The sequence below is a fragment of the Nomascus leucogenys genome, chromosome 22a (assembly GCF_006542625.1).
Source record: "Nomascus leucogenys isolate Asia chromosome 22a, Asia_NLE_v1, whole genome shotgun sequence".
NCBI lineage: Eukaryota > Metazoa > Chordata > Mammalia > Primates > Hylobatidae > Nomascus > Nomascus leucogenys.
Genome location: NC_044402.1, coordinates 2,870,573 through 2,884,112, shown reverse-complemented (window position 1 = coordinate 2,884,112; position 13,540 = coordinate 2,870,573). Strand labels below are relative to the sequence as shown.

The following is a 13,540-nucleotide window of genomic DNA, read 5'->3' as shown; positions in this document are numbered from 1 at the left end:
GTGGCAGGTGCCTGTAATCCCAGCTACACGGGAGGCTGAGGCAGGAGAACTGCTTGAATCCAGGAAGCGGAGGTTGCGGTGAGCCAAAATTGCATCACCGTACTCCAGCCTGGACGACAGAGCGAGACTCCATCTCAAAAAAAAAAAAAAAAAAAAAAAAATGGCTGGGCACAGTGGCTCATGCCTGTGGTCCCAGCACTTTGGGAGGCCGAGGCGGGCGGATCACAAGGTCAGAAGATCAAGACCATCCTGGCTAACACCGTGAAACCCTGTCTCTACTAAAAATACAAAAAAATCAGCTGGGCATAGTGGCGGGTGCCTGTAGTCCCAGCTACTCGGGGGGCTGAGGCAGGAAAACGGCGTGAACCCGGGAGGTGGAGCTTGCAGTGAGCCGAGATCATGCCACTGCACTCCAACCTGGGCGACAAAGCGAGACTCTGTCTCAAAAAAAAAAAAAAAAAAAAGTCAACAGGCCTTTGGCATAATTTTAACATGATTTTCCTCTTTATTGAGCATAGAACAAGATTTAAACTGTCTTACATTTGAACTTGTCAAGCTTAACAAAAATATAAGTACATTATGGAGAGCTTGCTATGTGAGGCACGAGGGCACGGTTCTGACCGGCTCTCAGCTGAGTCTCACAGTGACCTCTGAAACTTGTTTCTTCTACAAGGTTTTCTTTTCCAAACTTTAAAGAGTTTTCCTTTCAGGCTGGCCAAGGTGGCTCACGCTGTAATCCCAGCACTTTGGAAGGCCAAGGCGGGAGGATCACTTGAGCCCAGGAGTTTAAGACCAGCCTGGGCAACATAGTGAGACTCCGTCTCTACAAAAGAATCTTAAAAATTAGCCGGGTGTGGTGGCACCTGTCTGCAGTCCCAGCTACTCAAGAGGCTGAGGTGGGAGGATCAGTAAGCCCAGCCGAGATCATGCCACTGTACTCCAGCCTGTACAACTGAGTAACAGAGTGAGACCCTGTCTCTAAAACAACAACAAAAAAGTTTTTCTTTTAAAATGAAATGGTTGGCTGCATACAGTGGCTCACACGTGTAATCCCAGCACTTTGGGAGGCTGAGGCAGGCAGATCACAAGGTCAGGAGTTTGAGACCAGCTTGGCCAACATGGTGAAACCCCGTCTCTACTAAAAATACAAAAATTAGCTAGGCGTGGTGGCAGGTGCCTGTAATCCCAGCTACTTGGGAGGCTGAGGCAGAGAATCGTTTGAAGCCAGGAGACGGAGGTTGCAGTAAGCCAAGATCCCGCCACTGCACTCCAGTCTGGGTGATAGGGAGAGACTCCGTCTCAAAAAAAAAAAAAAAGAGATGGTTGTTGCAGCTGTGTCCCAGTTCTACTAATGACAACATGACAAGGGGTCAGCATTCAGCTTGCTAATGTCCAGACATGCAGAGACCAGCAATTCTGGAATCATCACGACCCCTCTGCCAACGGCCACCTCAGCCAGAAGGGACAACTACAAGAAAACCTGAGCCCCAGTGCGCCTGACCTCCTGTCTTCCAGAATGAGCCCCCAAAAAGAAATGGTGATGGAGTGCTGAGTGCCAGGTGAGGTGAGACCGTGGGTTCAGGAGGCCGGGGCTGCCCTGAGTATCTGCTGCACCTGCGCCAACGCCTCCAGGAGACGCTCCCTGAAGCTCTGCCTGGCAGCTGCCCAGAGCATTTAGGAAAAACCCATTCTTAAACTTGGGACTGCCTGCAGGGTGACCTGCTGACAGGAAACTTATGTATTATTATCCAGCAGTTTTGTCTAAGGAGCAGAGAGAGAAACTTTTAGTATTTTTTAACCAAGTAAGATGAAATAAAGACCTTGCCGGCTGGAAAAATTATAAACTTACACTGCTTAGCAACTCTTCTACTGACCAACCTCTTGTTTAATTCACGCTTTTAAGAAAATTTTTTATAAATCAGTATTATAAAATTTAATGTTTAAAATGTCTATGATATAAAAATAAAAAGATAAATTATTTGCAACTAGCACCATATTTATTTTTGTATCTCTTACACACACATACCCTAGGATAATCATCGCGACTGGCAAACATTCTTGAGCTTTTCTGAGCATGCCAGTTAAACTGGATCTGTGTCACCGATTCAAATTAAGTCAGCAGTATTTACTTTTAAGATGTACTCACCCACCACGACGTTTGGGTAAATACCAAACACCTGATGCCTCGCCACACTTTCACGTAACAGTAGCTACTTTTTCCCCTAAAAGTTTGTTCCAGCAACATTGCGGTGTTTGCCACTGTCTGGGGTGGGGAAAGGGCTGCTGGGGCCGAGGGCAGGCCCAGCAGAAGCACACGGTGAGATGACTCAGTGAGGATGGAGGGAAAGAGAGCAAAGGCTTCTCCCAAAGAAGGAAGGGAGACCGTGTGCATCCCAGAAGCTGGGAGATGCAGGGGCCGAAGCAATCACAGGCCACCGATATTTTGAGACCAAGGTGACTGCAAAATGGTGCTAACTCTGTCAACCAACATGCATTCAGTGAGCAACAAATGAGTGTGAGACCTCGTGCTGGGTGCCATAGCAGGGAAAGGGGAAATGGGTCCAGAGCAGAGGAGGGAAAAGCCAGAATGACTGAGTCACAAGGAACCGATAACACCCACCAAGGTAATAAAACCCAGGGCCCTGGAGAGATCTGGCCCGAATCGATGGCTGTACTGGTGTCGGCCCAAGGTGGCGACCATCATGGGCAGCACAGGCACAAATTCCAGGACCAAGGAGGAAAGCGTCACCTCAAATTACTAGAAGGGTGAGAGGAGTAAGAGGAGAGGGTCTAGAAACCCAAGAAGGACTTCCCAGAAATGAAGGTGGCCATGTCGAGAGGCGTCCAACTCCAGAAGGAAGCGCTAACCGCGGGGCTGAGCAGCCTAGAGCCACCGCAGCGCTGCCAGGCACAGGCCCCGCTCAGGGCGGGTCAGAGACACACGGGGCCATTGCAAACCATTGTGATGAATGGCAGCCTGCAAGGAGGGGACTACCGAGTGCCTTCTGGCAGAGGCGGGAGTCACGGGAGAGGATGGAGCATGATGGACGGAGCAGATCTGAAGCAAGAAGCAGCAGGTCAACTGGCCAGGAAGGGCCTGGGCTCTGTCTGAGTGCAGGGGAGGGAAGACAGAGGGCGGGTGAGGACAGAAACTCAAGGCCAGAGAGGAAAAGCGTGGGCTCCTCAGCAGGCCTGGCCTGCCTTGGACGGGCAGGAGGGAGACCGGGGCAGAGCACGCGGCTGTAGAGATGGGGTCAGGAGCATGGAATGGCCAACAAGAAGACTGACACTGCACTAAGAACAAGGAGCTGATCAAAGCCTGCTGAGCACTGGTCCACTTTCATTTATAATCGTGAGGCTCCTCTAGGTGGGAATCTAAAGACCCATTCTGTATGTGAGCAGGGTCCAAATGTGTTCATTCCTTTTGCATATGGAGCAAAACTGCAATCAATGCTAAAACTCTCCTGACGCTTTTTATTTGCCTTTAGAGTAAACAGAACCCGCCAACATTCTCCAGGGTGCACTCTCAGGAACAGTGTCCAGCAAGCGAGTGGTCGCTGAGGCAGGGAGCAGCAGGCGCCAGGGAGGAGACTGAGACCTCAAAAGAGACTGCTCGCTCTGTCCGGGGGAAGGGAGGCCCAGGGCTGTGGGGTGACTGCAGCTTTTCCCCAGCTGGCTTCACAGTCACTTTCTGCTCACCCCAAACCCCATTTGTATGGCTTTTCAAGCTCCATACTTACCTCTGCTCTTTTCAGCATCTCCCACTTGTTGAGGATTTTCATTGCATAAATTCGTTCAGTATTCTTCATTTTGACAACAGCAACCTGCAATGCAAATGTGAGTTGAACAAAGATGCAGTTCCTGGAACAAAAGGCTAGCACGCTGGAACCAAACTGTAGTGAAATCTTAACAGCCTAGGAGCCTGCGAAACCAGCAGTGACTGAAAGCCAAGTTTTCCACGTAAATGAAGATTTGCCCTTTTATGCATCGAAACCTGACCCCACCGCAACGTGAAAGGCCCCACCTGCGCATTCAAAAGCTTCACTGTGAGTGGCAGCACGTGGCGGCTCACTGCCCTTTACTTTGGGTTACGTCTGCAGATTTCCATTTAAAACAAAGGCAGAAAAAAAGTTCCAATGTTTGATAGCAGAGCAGGGTAACTGTAGTTAACGACAAATGTATTGTGCATTTTAAAACAGCTAAGTGATGCTGGGTGCAGTGGCTCATGCCTGTAATCCCAGCACTTTGGGGGGCTGAGACGGGAGGATCACTTGAGGCCAGGAGTTTGAGACCAGCCTGGCCAACATGGTGAAATCCCATCTCTACTAAAAATACAAAAAAATAAGCCAGGTGTGGTGGCGTGCTTCTATAATCCCAGCTACTCAGGAGGCTGAGGCAGGAGAACTGCTTGAACCTGGGGAGGCAGAGATTGCAGTGAGCCGAAATCATGCCACTGCACTCCAGCCTGGGTGACAGAGCAAGACTCTATCTCAAAAAAAAAAAAAAAAAAAAATTTCAGCTGGGCATGGTGGCTCACACCCGTAATCCCAGCACTTTGGGAAGCCAAGGCAGGCGGATCACTTGAGGTCAGGAGTTTGAGACCAACCTGGTCAACATGGTGAAACCCCGCCTCCACTAAAAATACAAAAACTACCCCAGCATGGTAGCACGCACCTGTAGTCCCATCTACTCGGGAGACTGAGGCAGGAGAATTACTTGAACCTGGGAGGCAGAGGTTGCAGTGAGCCGAGACCGCGCCACTGCACTCCAGCCTGGGCAACAAAGTGAGACTCTGTCTCAAAAATAAAAAAAAAAACTTAAAAAAAAATTTTTAACCCTCCCCTGCTAAAAAACCCACCTTTTAAAAACTCAAGATTACCTCCCAAGCTTGTCTGTTTTCAACAGCCCCACCTGCCTGCTCTACCGCCCCCTCCCTCTGCCCTGCCTTCTATCTGCGGCTCCCACCACCCCGCCACTGAAACGGTGCCTTCTATCTGTGTCCCCACCCCACCCCCACCCTGCCTCTTCTACACGTGGCTCCCCCCACCTGCCTAGCATGTGCCAGTTCCTGCATCAAGAACCTTTTCTTCACAGAGGCAGGGACTGGCCACGTGGGCTCCAGAGTTTAACTCTTGCAAATTCACTTCTTTGTGGCTCAGGTTCCACCACTACAAGAGGTTAATGGCAGGACTGGCCTCCTGAGACAGCTATGAGGACCCATGAGCCCTGACATTTAATGTGCCCAGCACAGTGTAGGGCACAATCAGCACTCAGCACGTGGCCACCAGCCACATTCTTTAAAGCACAACTCAAATGCCACCTCCTTCAGGAAGTCCTCTTGGACTTTTCAGTCTCTATCAAATCTTGAATAAGCTCTGCCATCACTACCAACACCCGTCAAGATGTCTGCACCACTGTCTGGCACATTCCACCCTACATAAGTCACTCACGCATGGGCCCAAGTCTCCAACTCAGCACTTCCTGTAACCTACTCACTGGCAGTGACATCGGCTTCCATACCTTCTGGCTGCCAATGGCAAGCAGCCAGCATGTCCCCGTGCCCGCGGCAGCCATGGCCTGAAGAGGTCTTAAATGGCATCATCATCTACCTCCCTGTTTCTAACATCGAATACCACACAGTCACACCGTAGAGTCACTGTGAGAGCTGCCATTCACTGGGCACGTTCTGCGTGCCAGAGACGGTGCTGAGCCGCGCATCCTCACCCCTCCTTCAGCCTCACAGCGACCCCAGCTGCGGGGGATTTCTCAATCCATCTTGCACAGATATGGACTCTGAGGCTCCAAGGGAACGAGACCAAGGAGGGAATCCAAGAAGCAAAGGCCGCGTGGGAAGGACAGGCTCCTTCAATCAGGAGGAGCTCAAAAAGCGATCAATGTTCTCTTCTTTGAAACTCACACAAAACTGAGTTTTGCATTAAGTTCTTTGGCAAAAAAGAGTACTAAAAATAACTGTAAACCATCCTGTTAAAACAATTTTCTCTCTCATTCCTTCATTCCCTTGGTCGTCTCTCTGCCCTGGTGTGCCTCTCCCTCCCTCCTAACTGCATTCTGGAAAGTCTAGCCATGGCTGAACAGCTCTGTGTGGCCTGGGCCCAGCTCACCTCCAAAGCCCCCACGCCTGGCACAACTCAATGCTTGGTAGCAGGCGGACAGGGAATCACTTAATGCAACCTGTTTTTATTTTAAAAGGCTTTCTCAACCAGATACAGTGGCTCATGCCTATAATCCCAGCACTCTTGAAGGTGGAGGCAGAACAATCACTTGAGCCCAGGAGTTTTGAGACTAGCCTGGGTAACATAGCAAGATCCCTGTCTCTACTAAAAAGAAAAAAGAAAACATAACTAGCCAGGTACGGTGGCGCATGCCTGTGGTCCCAGCTACTTGAGAGGCTGGGGCAGGAGGGTTGCTTGAGCCCAGGAGTTCACGATCAGTCTGGGCAACACAGTGACATCCCATTTCTACAAATAATAAATTAGCCGGGCGTGGTGGCACATGCCTGTAGTCACAACTACTCAGGAGGCTGAGGAAGAAGGATCACCTGAGCCTGGGTGGCGGAGGCTGCAGTGAGCTGTGATCATGCCAGCACACTCCAGCCTGGGCGACAGAGCAAGACCCTGTCTCAAACAAAACAAACAAACTCTCTATCCCATCCTGGCCTGTGGTAAATTGACTTTGGCTGGTGAGGCCTGGATCCAGGGTCTGTACTGAGATAAACTGGGAGCTCCGGTCATGCTGGGACGAGCCTTGGAGGGGCTGCTCTCCTCCCCTATCCCTCTGGTGAGACTCATTCACGGGGATGGTGCTGCAAGAGGGGGTCTATTTCCCTAAAGTACTGATTTGCCTTCTTTCACGTCTGCACACTGGAAAATGCATGCCCCGCACAGCAAAGGCCATCTAGCTTTGTAGTCATGTCCAGTAGGTTTGCTGTGGGCAGAGCACACCTGCTGCTGGGATGTGACACAGGGCGTTTTCTTGTTTCATTTTTCCTCAGTGAGCCAAAAGGCACAGTTCCCCAGCCAAGGAGAGCTTAGATCAAACCTCAGCATAGGTGCTAAGGCACTGCACAGTTTAAGACGCAAAACTTGGCCAGGTACGGTGGCTCACGCCCGTAATCCCAGCACTCTGGGAGGCTGAGGTGGGGGGATCACGAGGTCAGGAGATCGAGACCATCCTGGCTAACACGGTGAAACCCCGTCTCTACTAAAAATACAAAAAATTAGCCGGCCTGGTGGTGGGCACCTGTAGTCCCAGCTACTCGGGAGGCTGAGGCAGCAGAATGGCGTGAACCCGGGAGGCGGAGCTTGCAGTGAGCTGAGATCGTGCCATTGTACTCCAGCCTGGGCGACACAACGAGACTCCATCTCAAAAAACAAAAAAAGAAGCAGCAAAGCTCTTCCGGTGACTCACTGTCAAACCACCCGAGGCGGTCCCGCGGCTGCTGAGGGAGCCTGACCTCTCCCCTGGTCTTGGCAGAACTGTCCTGCAAGGCCGAGGCAGGTCTGTGGAGACGGCCTGGAAGGCGAGGCCACACCGTGCCACGGGCCTCCTGGGGCAGGGCTCCCAGCCCCATACAAGGGACCTGGTGAGCCTCTCCAGCTGCACCCGCATGGCTGACCCTCCTCCCCTAGGCAAAGCCAACCGGGCCCAGAGCCACACCAGCTGTGTCAATGGCAAGCAAGTACAGAGCATGAAAACAGCTGCTAGTTCAACCCTCTCTGTGTTTTTTAGAAAATGCCAATAAGTCAAAATTCAATTAACAAATGGAGTTTTAGAACCTACATCAGAAGGCTGGGCGTGGTGACTCACACCTGTAATCCCAGCACTTTGGGAGGCTGGGCAGGGCATCTGCGCAGGCGGATCACTTGAGGCCAGGAGTTTGAGACCAGCCTGGCCAACATGGCAAAACCTCATCTCTACAAAAAATACAAAAGTTAGCTAAGCATGGTGTCAGTACCTGTAGTCCCAGCTACTTGGGAGGCTGAGGCATGAGGATAGCTTGAACCCAGAAGGCAGAGGTTGCCATAAGCCAAGATCGCGCCACTGCACTCCAGCCTGGGTGACAGTGCAAGACGTCCATCTCGAGAACAAAAACAAAAAAAACTACATCTGAAGAAACTATTTTTGCTCCCAACAATCTCCCAGGTCAGTCAGAAGCTTTCGAGTTTCCTTTCTCTTCATTCTCTTTCAGATTTTCTCCCCAGCTCCTCGGGAGGCCGAGGCAGGGAGATCACTTGAGCCCAGGAGTTCAAGGCCAGCCTGGGCAACATGGTGAGATCTCATCTCAGAAAGAGAGAGAGGAAAAAACAAACTCTCCAAATAATACTAATTACCTCATCCCCAAACCAATGTATAGGTCCACAAAAAGGTGAAATGGAAGCTGCTGATGTTTTGGCAATTTAGGCAAAGTTAACAAAATGAAGTTCATCTTACCTCACCAAAAGCACCTCTTCCAATTACTTTAATTATTTCAAAGTCTTCTCGATGAAGCTGCATTTCTTTCACCAGCTGTGTAAATGGTTTAGCTACAAGTAAAACAGTAAAACCAACAATTTAGTCTAATCAGTTGATACTACATAAAAATTTAACTGAGTGGGGTGTTGCACTAAGTTATACTTTTTAAAAAGTTTGTTTAACAATATTTAATATCTGACAGGTTTGGAAAGTGAGCATTTATATCAATGGACACAGATGTGGATCCTGAGCAACTGCAGTCATGCACCTGGTAACATTGTTTCAGCCGACGACGGACCACATACATAACAGCGATCCTCTAAGATTATACTATTATATTTTTATCAAATCTTTTCTATGTGTAGATACATAAACATGGCCAGGTGCGGTGGCTCACGCCTGTAATCGCAGCACCTTAGGAGGCTGAGGCAGGAGGATCACCTGAGGTCAAGAGTTTGAGACCAGCCAGACCAACATGGTGAAATCTCGTCTCTACTAAAAATACAAAATTTAGCCGGATGTGGTGGCGGGTGCCTGTAATCTCAGCTACTCAGGAGGCTGACACAAGAGAATCGTTTGAACCAAGGAGCCGGAGGTTACAATGAGCCAAGATCGTGTCACTGCACTCTAGTCTGGGCAACAAAGCGAGACCCCATCTCAGTAAAATAAATAAATAAAAATAGACACACAAAAACGACTGTGCTACAGCTGCCTACAGTGTTTGGAATTGTCGCACGCTGCACAGGTGTGTAACCCAGGAGCAGTAGGTTGTGCCACATGGCCTAGGTGTGGAGTAGGTTTTGCCATCTGAGTCTGTGACGTGCTGTTGTCATGTTCGCACAATGACAAAAACCACCTAACCATGCATTTCTCAGAAGGTATCCCCATCGTTATGCAACACGCAACAGTATACTTCAGTATCTATCATAGCAAACATCATCACCACAAAAGTCTCCTGGTCAAAGCCAATAGGTGAACATCTATCGAGAGAGCAACTGATGGGTGCCCGAAGCCCACGTGCAGGACACAAGTGCGTGAGGTGAGAGAGAGCTCAGCTCCATCTGTCTGCACGCAGGAGCCGCGGGGCAGCTCAGGGAACACAAGACATTCTCCAAGGCAACACTGGTCTGAAAAGTGCTGGAGTCTCCCTGGACACCCACGGCGGTCCCGGATAGGTCCTGTGGCGTCTGAAACAGTAATGTCCACCAGTCAGGCACTCTACACTGCTCTTCCGGCCACCTCACGCAGACTCTCTGAGAGTAATTCTGTTATTATCCACACTTCACAGATGAGAAAACTCAGCCAGGTTTTTGTGGGCACTAAACTGGGTTGGATAGTGTCCCCAGCAAAACTCATGTCTGCTCAGAACCTGTGAATGTAACCTCATTTGGAAACACGGTCCTTACAGACGTAACCAAGTGAAAATAAGCGCACCTGCTGGAATAGGGTAGGCCCTAAGTCCAACAGGACTGGTGTCCTTCTAAAAGAAGTCAGACTCAGACAGAGGTAAAAAGAGCCATGTGGGGACGGAAGCAGAGGCGGGAGTGATGCGGCCGCACACAAGGAGCGCCAAGCATCGCCAGCAGCCGCAGAAGCTGAGGGCTCCCTGGAGCCTGTGAGGGACAAGGCCTGGCTGATGCCCTGACCCTGGACTTCTGGCCTCCAGAGCTGTGAGAGAAACATCTGTTGTTTAAGCCCACCACTTTGTGGCAAATGGTTACATCCCCCACAAGAAGCTCCTAGAGGCTGGGCACAGTGGCTCACACCTGTAATCCCAGCACTTTGGGAGGCCACGGCAGGCGGATCATGAGGTCAGGAATCAAGACCATCCTGGCTAACACGGTGAAACCCCGTCTCTACTAAAAACACAAAAATATTAGCCAGGCATGGTGGCGGGTACCTGTAGTCCCAGCTACTTGGGAGGCTGAGGCAGGAGAATGGCATGAACCTGGGAGGCGGAGCTTGCAGTGAGCCAAGATGGTGTCACTGCACTCCAGCCTGGCCGACACAGCGAGACTCCGTCTCAGAAAAAAAGAAAAAAAAAAAAAAAAAAAAAGCTCCTAGAGAGAGGTCAGGTCATCTCTTCCCAGGAAGACAGAGCACGAGGCAAGGCCAGGACTGGAGCCCACACTGTCCGACTCCAGACCAGCTCGTGCCCGCCATGCATCCTGCCAGTCTGGCATCCGTGCAGTCAACTGTCTCTCTTGCACCTGTCTCTATTTTCACCTTCAAGCCCAAATCTACATGTTTTATGCTAGGTTTTTTTTGTTCTATCTGGCTCTTTTTCAAATTCTCTATCACTACAGTTTTACGAAAGGTGCCTCTGGGGGAGCTGGGAAAAGTGCACAGGGCCCTCTCTGTCCTATTTCTTACCACTGCAGGAGTGCCTACAATTAGCTCCAAAACATGCGATCTGACACTTCCTGGGCTTCTGACTGAGTTCCATATTATTAACCTGACTAATTCTGTGGGTTTTTTTCTCCTTTAATAGTTGCTCAACACTACTGAGGTTCGTGCACCACAATTACCAGAGCCACAGGAGGTTCCTGGGGCCTGGGAGACAGTGAGTTATGAACGATGGCCCCCATCACAGCAAACGCACATCAGCAGAGATCAGGGAACAGAACAAATGAGGCCTGAGTTATTAAAAAAGAAAGAAAGAAAGGGCAGGCTGAAGAAAACACTTGAGCTGCACTCCAGCCTGGGTGACAGAGTGACACGCCATCTGAAAAACAAAACAAAACAAAAAACAGCGAAGAAAAAGGCAGATGAGACGCAGGAAGCAGCTCACACCAAGGCTGTGCCCGGAATGTCCTCTCTTTTCTTTCCATGTTAATTACTCTCAAGTCACCTGGGCTTCCTTGTCAAGTTTCCCCCTACTCTTTTGATAAAACACATTTTGTTAATTATGTAGTTTAATAGTTGTGTACACATTTCCCTAAAGCGGGCAGACACAGATGATGGGGGCCAGGCTGGAAGTGGGAGGAACTTCGAGGCAAGCCTGGGGTGAAGGCTTGGAAAGGCAAACCACAAGAGCAAAGCAGCAGGGGACCTGCGTGCGGGCAGGAACAAGTTCCCAAATCAGAGGGCAAAGGAGAAAAGGGCCCAGAAGCAAAAGCCTAAGAAAAACATTATTTCTCAAAAATACGAAACATTTTCAAACTGCTCCGAGAACAGTAACAATTTTGTACTGGTGTATAAAAATAATTAGGCTGGGCATGGTGACATGCGGCTGTAATCCCAGCTACTCAGGAGGCTGAGGCAGGAGAATCACTTGAGCCCAGGAGGCAGAGGCTGCAGTGAGCCAAGATCTCGCCACTGCACTCCAGCCTGGGCAACAAGAGCAAAACTCCGTTTCAAACACAGAAACAATAAACATAATTAAGGCCGCATTAGCTACGACTAGAAACGAAAGCCGCATCACAGTGGCGGAGCACCCTGCTAACCACACAGGTACTGAGAGCGGGGGACAGAACATTTAACATGAATAACCGCCAACTAGGTTACTAAGATGGAAATACCACACGCAGATGGCAAATGCAGGAAGCACCTTCTGCCATTAGGATCAGGAAATGAAAGAAGAGGCTGGAATTTTTATTTGAGACAGAGTCTAGCTTTGTTGCCAGGCTAGAGTGCAGTAACACAATCTCAGCTCACTGCAACCTCCGCCACCTGGGTTCAAGCTATTCTCCTGCCTCAGCCTCTCGAGTAGCTGGGATTACAGGCACGTGCCACCACACCCAGCTAATTTTTGTATTTTTTTTTTTTTTTTTTTTTTAGTAGAGACAGGGTTTCACTATGTTACCCAGGATGGTCTCGATCTCCTGACCTCGTGATCCGCCCACCTCCGCCTCCCAAAGTGCTGGGATTACAGGCGTGAGCCACTGCGCCCGGCCGAGGATGGAACTTTTAAAACTTAGAAACCTGGACAAAGGGTCCTGTAAAGCTGAAACTCAGACCCCTGAGGATGGGGTGCTGCTGGCCGGCACCAGGTCTCTGAGCTCAAAGGCAGCCCCACAGGCTGGGTCCCCGGTGACTGGAAGGAGTGCAGCCAGCTGACGCTGGGCTCTCTGAGGTGCCCATGGCAGGGCTGTTCTGCTGGTGTGGTGAAAACTCCAAACTGGCACCAGTGGCCGACCGCCAGAAGGAACTTCACTGCCGGGATGGTGTTGCTAGGGTGTCACTCTAGGAGGGAGCGGGCAGGAAGCCGCAAGTCGTCCTCCCGCCTCCCAGCCTTGCAGTCTCCCTCCAGCACCTGCTTCAGGCAGAGCTCAACAGGGAGTAGGGGGTCAGAGCTCCCCAGGCTTGGCTGAGGTGTGGGGTGGAGTGAGGAGGACATCAGTGCCAGTGAACCAGGTGAGGGGAGGAAACCAGGTGAGGGGAGGGAACCAGGTGAGGGAAGGGAACCAAGTGAGGGGAGGGTGGTCCTCCTATTACCTACAAGAGGACTGATGAGATAAGCAATATTCAGGATGATGGGGCTGGGCTCCTCACTGTCAAAGAGAGGAGTTCTAGATAAGGAAGAAAACGAGAATAAACTGTACAGCACTGGGATAGAATTGGGTTATCAGTATGAACTCGCAGCTTCAATACAGACAGATCGATACAGGGATAAATGCAGCCATACATGGGTGTGAACACACAGAGTCCTAGCTCTGTCTACCAAGAGTGTCCGGCAGCAGCAGCAGTTCAGCTACAAGCACACCCAGTGTGGACCGTGGTCTCTGAAGACCATTCTCCAACACAGGACAGGGCTCCTCGGGAAACTCCAGAGCTGGGTCAGGAAACCGCAAGGTGAGCCTGCAGCGGCCAGTGCCCAGAAGTGAGGGTGTGCTCAAAATAAACACAAGCAGTCATAGATTATAATCTGTTAAATAAAACAGGGCTGGGTGCAGTGGCTCATGCCTGGAATCCCAGCACTCTGGGAGGCTGAGGCAAGAGGACTGCTTGAGCCCAGGAGTCCAAGACCAGCCTGGGCAACATGACAAGACTCTATCTTTACAAAAAATAAAATAATTAACCAGGGTGTAGTGGCACACACCTGTGGTTCTAGCTACTCTCAAGGCTG

General features: G+C 50.4%; 1 protein-coding gene across 3 annotated transcripts in view; it reads right to left on the bottom strand.

Annotated features, from left to right (window-relative positions):
• The window catches only part of CDC42BPB (CDC42 binding protein kinase beta), a 127,436-nt gene that overhangs the window by 71,988 nt on the left and 41,908 nt on the right, over positions 1-13,540 (bottom strand). For all 3 annotated transcript variants that reach the window (XR_004028013.1, XM_030803936.1, XM_030803937.1), the window contains exons 2-3: positions 8,452-8,543; positions 3,741-3,824 (exon numbers count right to left, since the gene is read on the bottom strand). Coding sequence is in view for 2 of the 3 variants with exons in the window: in XM_030803936.1 (XP_030659796.1) it covers positions 3,741-3,824; positions 8,452-8,543 (176 nt within the window). In the remaining variant the exon portion in view is untranslated. The remainder of the gene's footprint in view (positions 1-3,740; positions 3,825-8,451; positions 8,544-13,540) is intronic.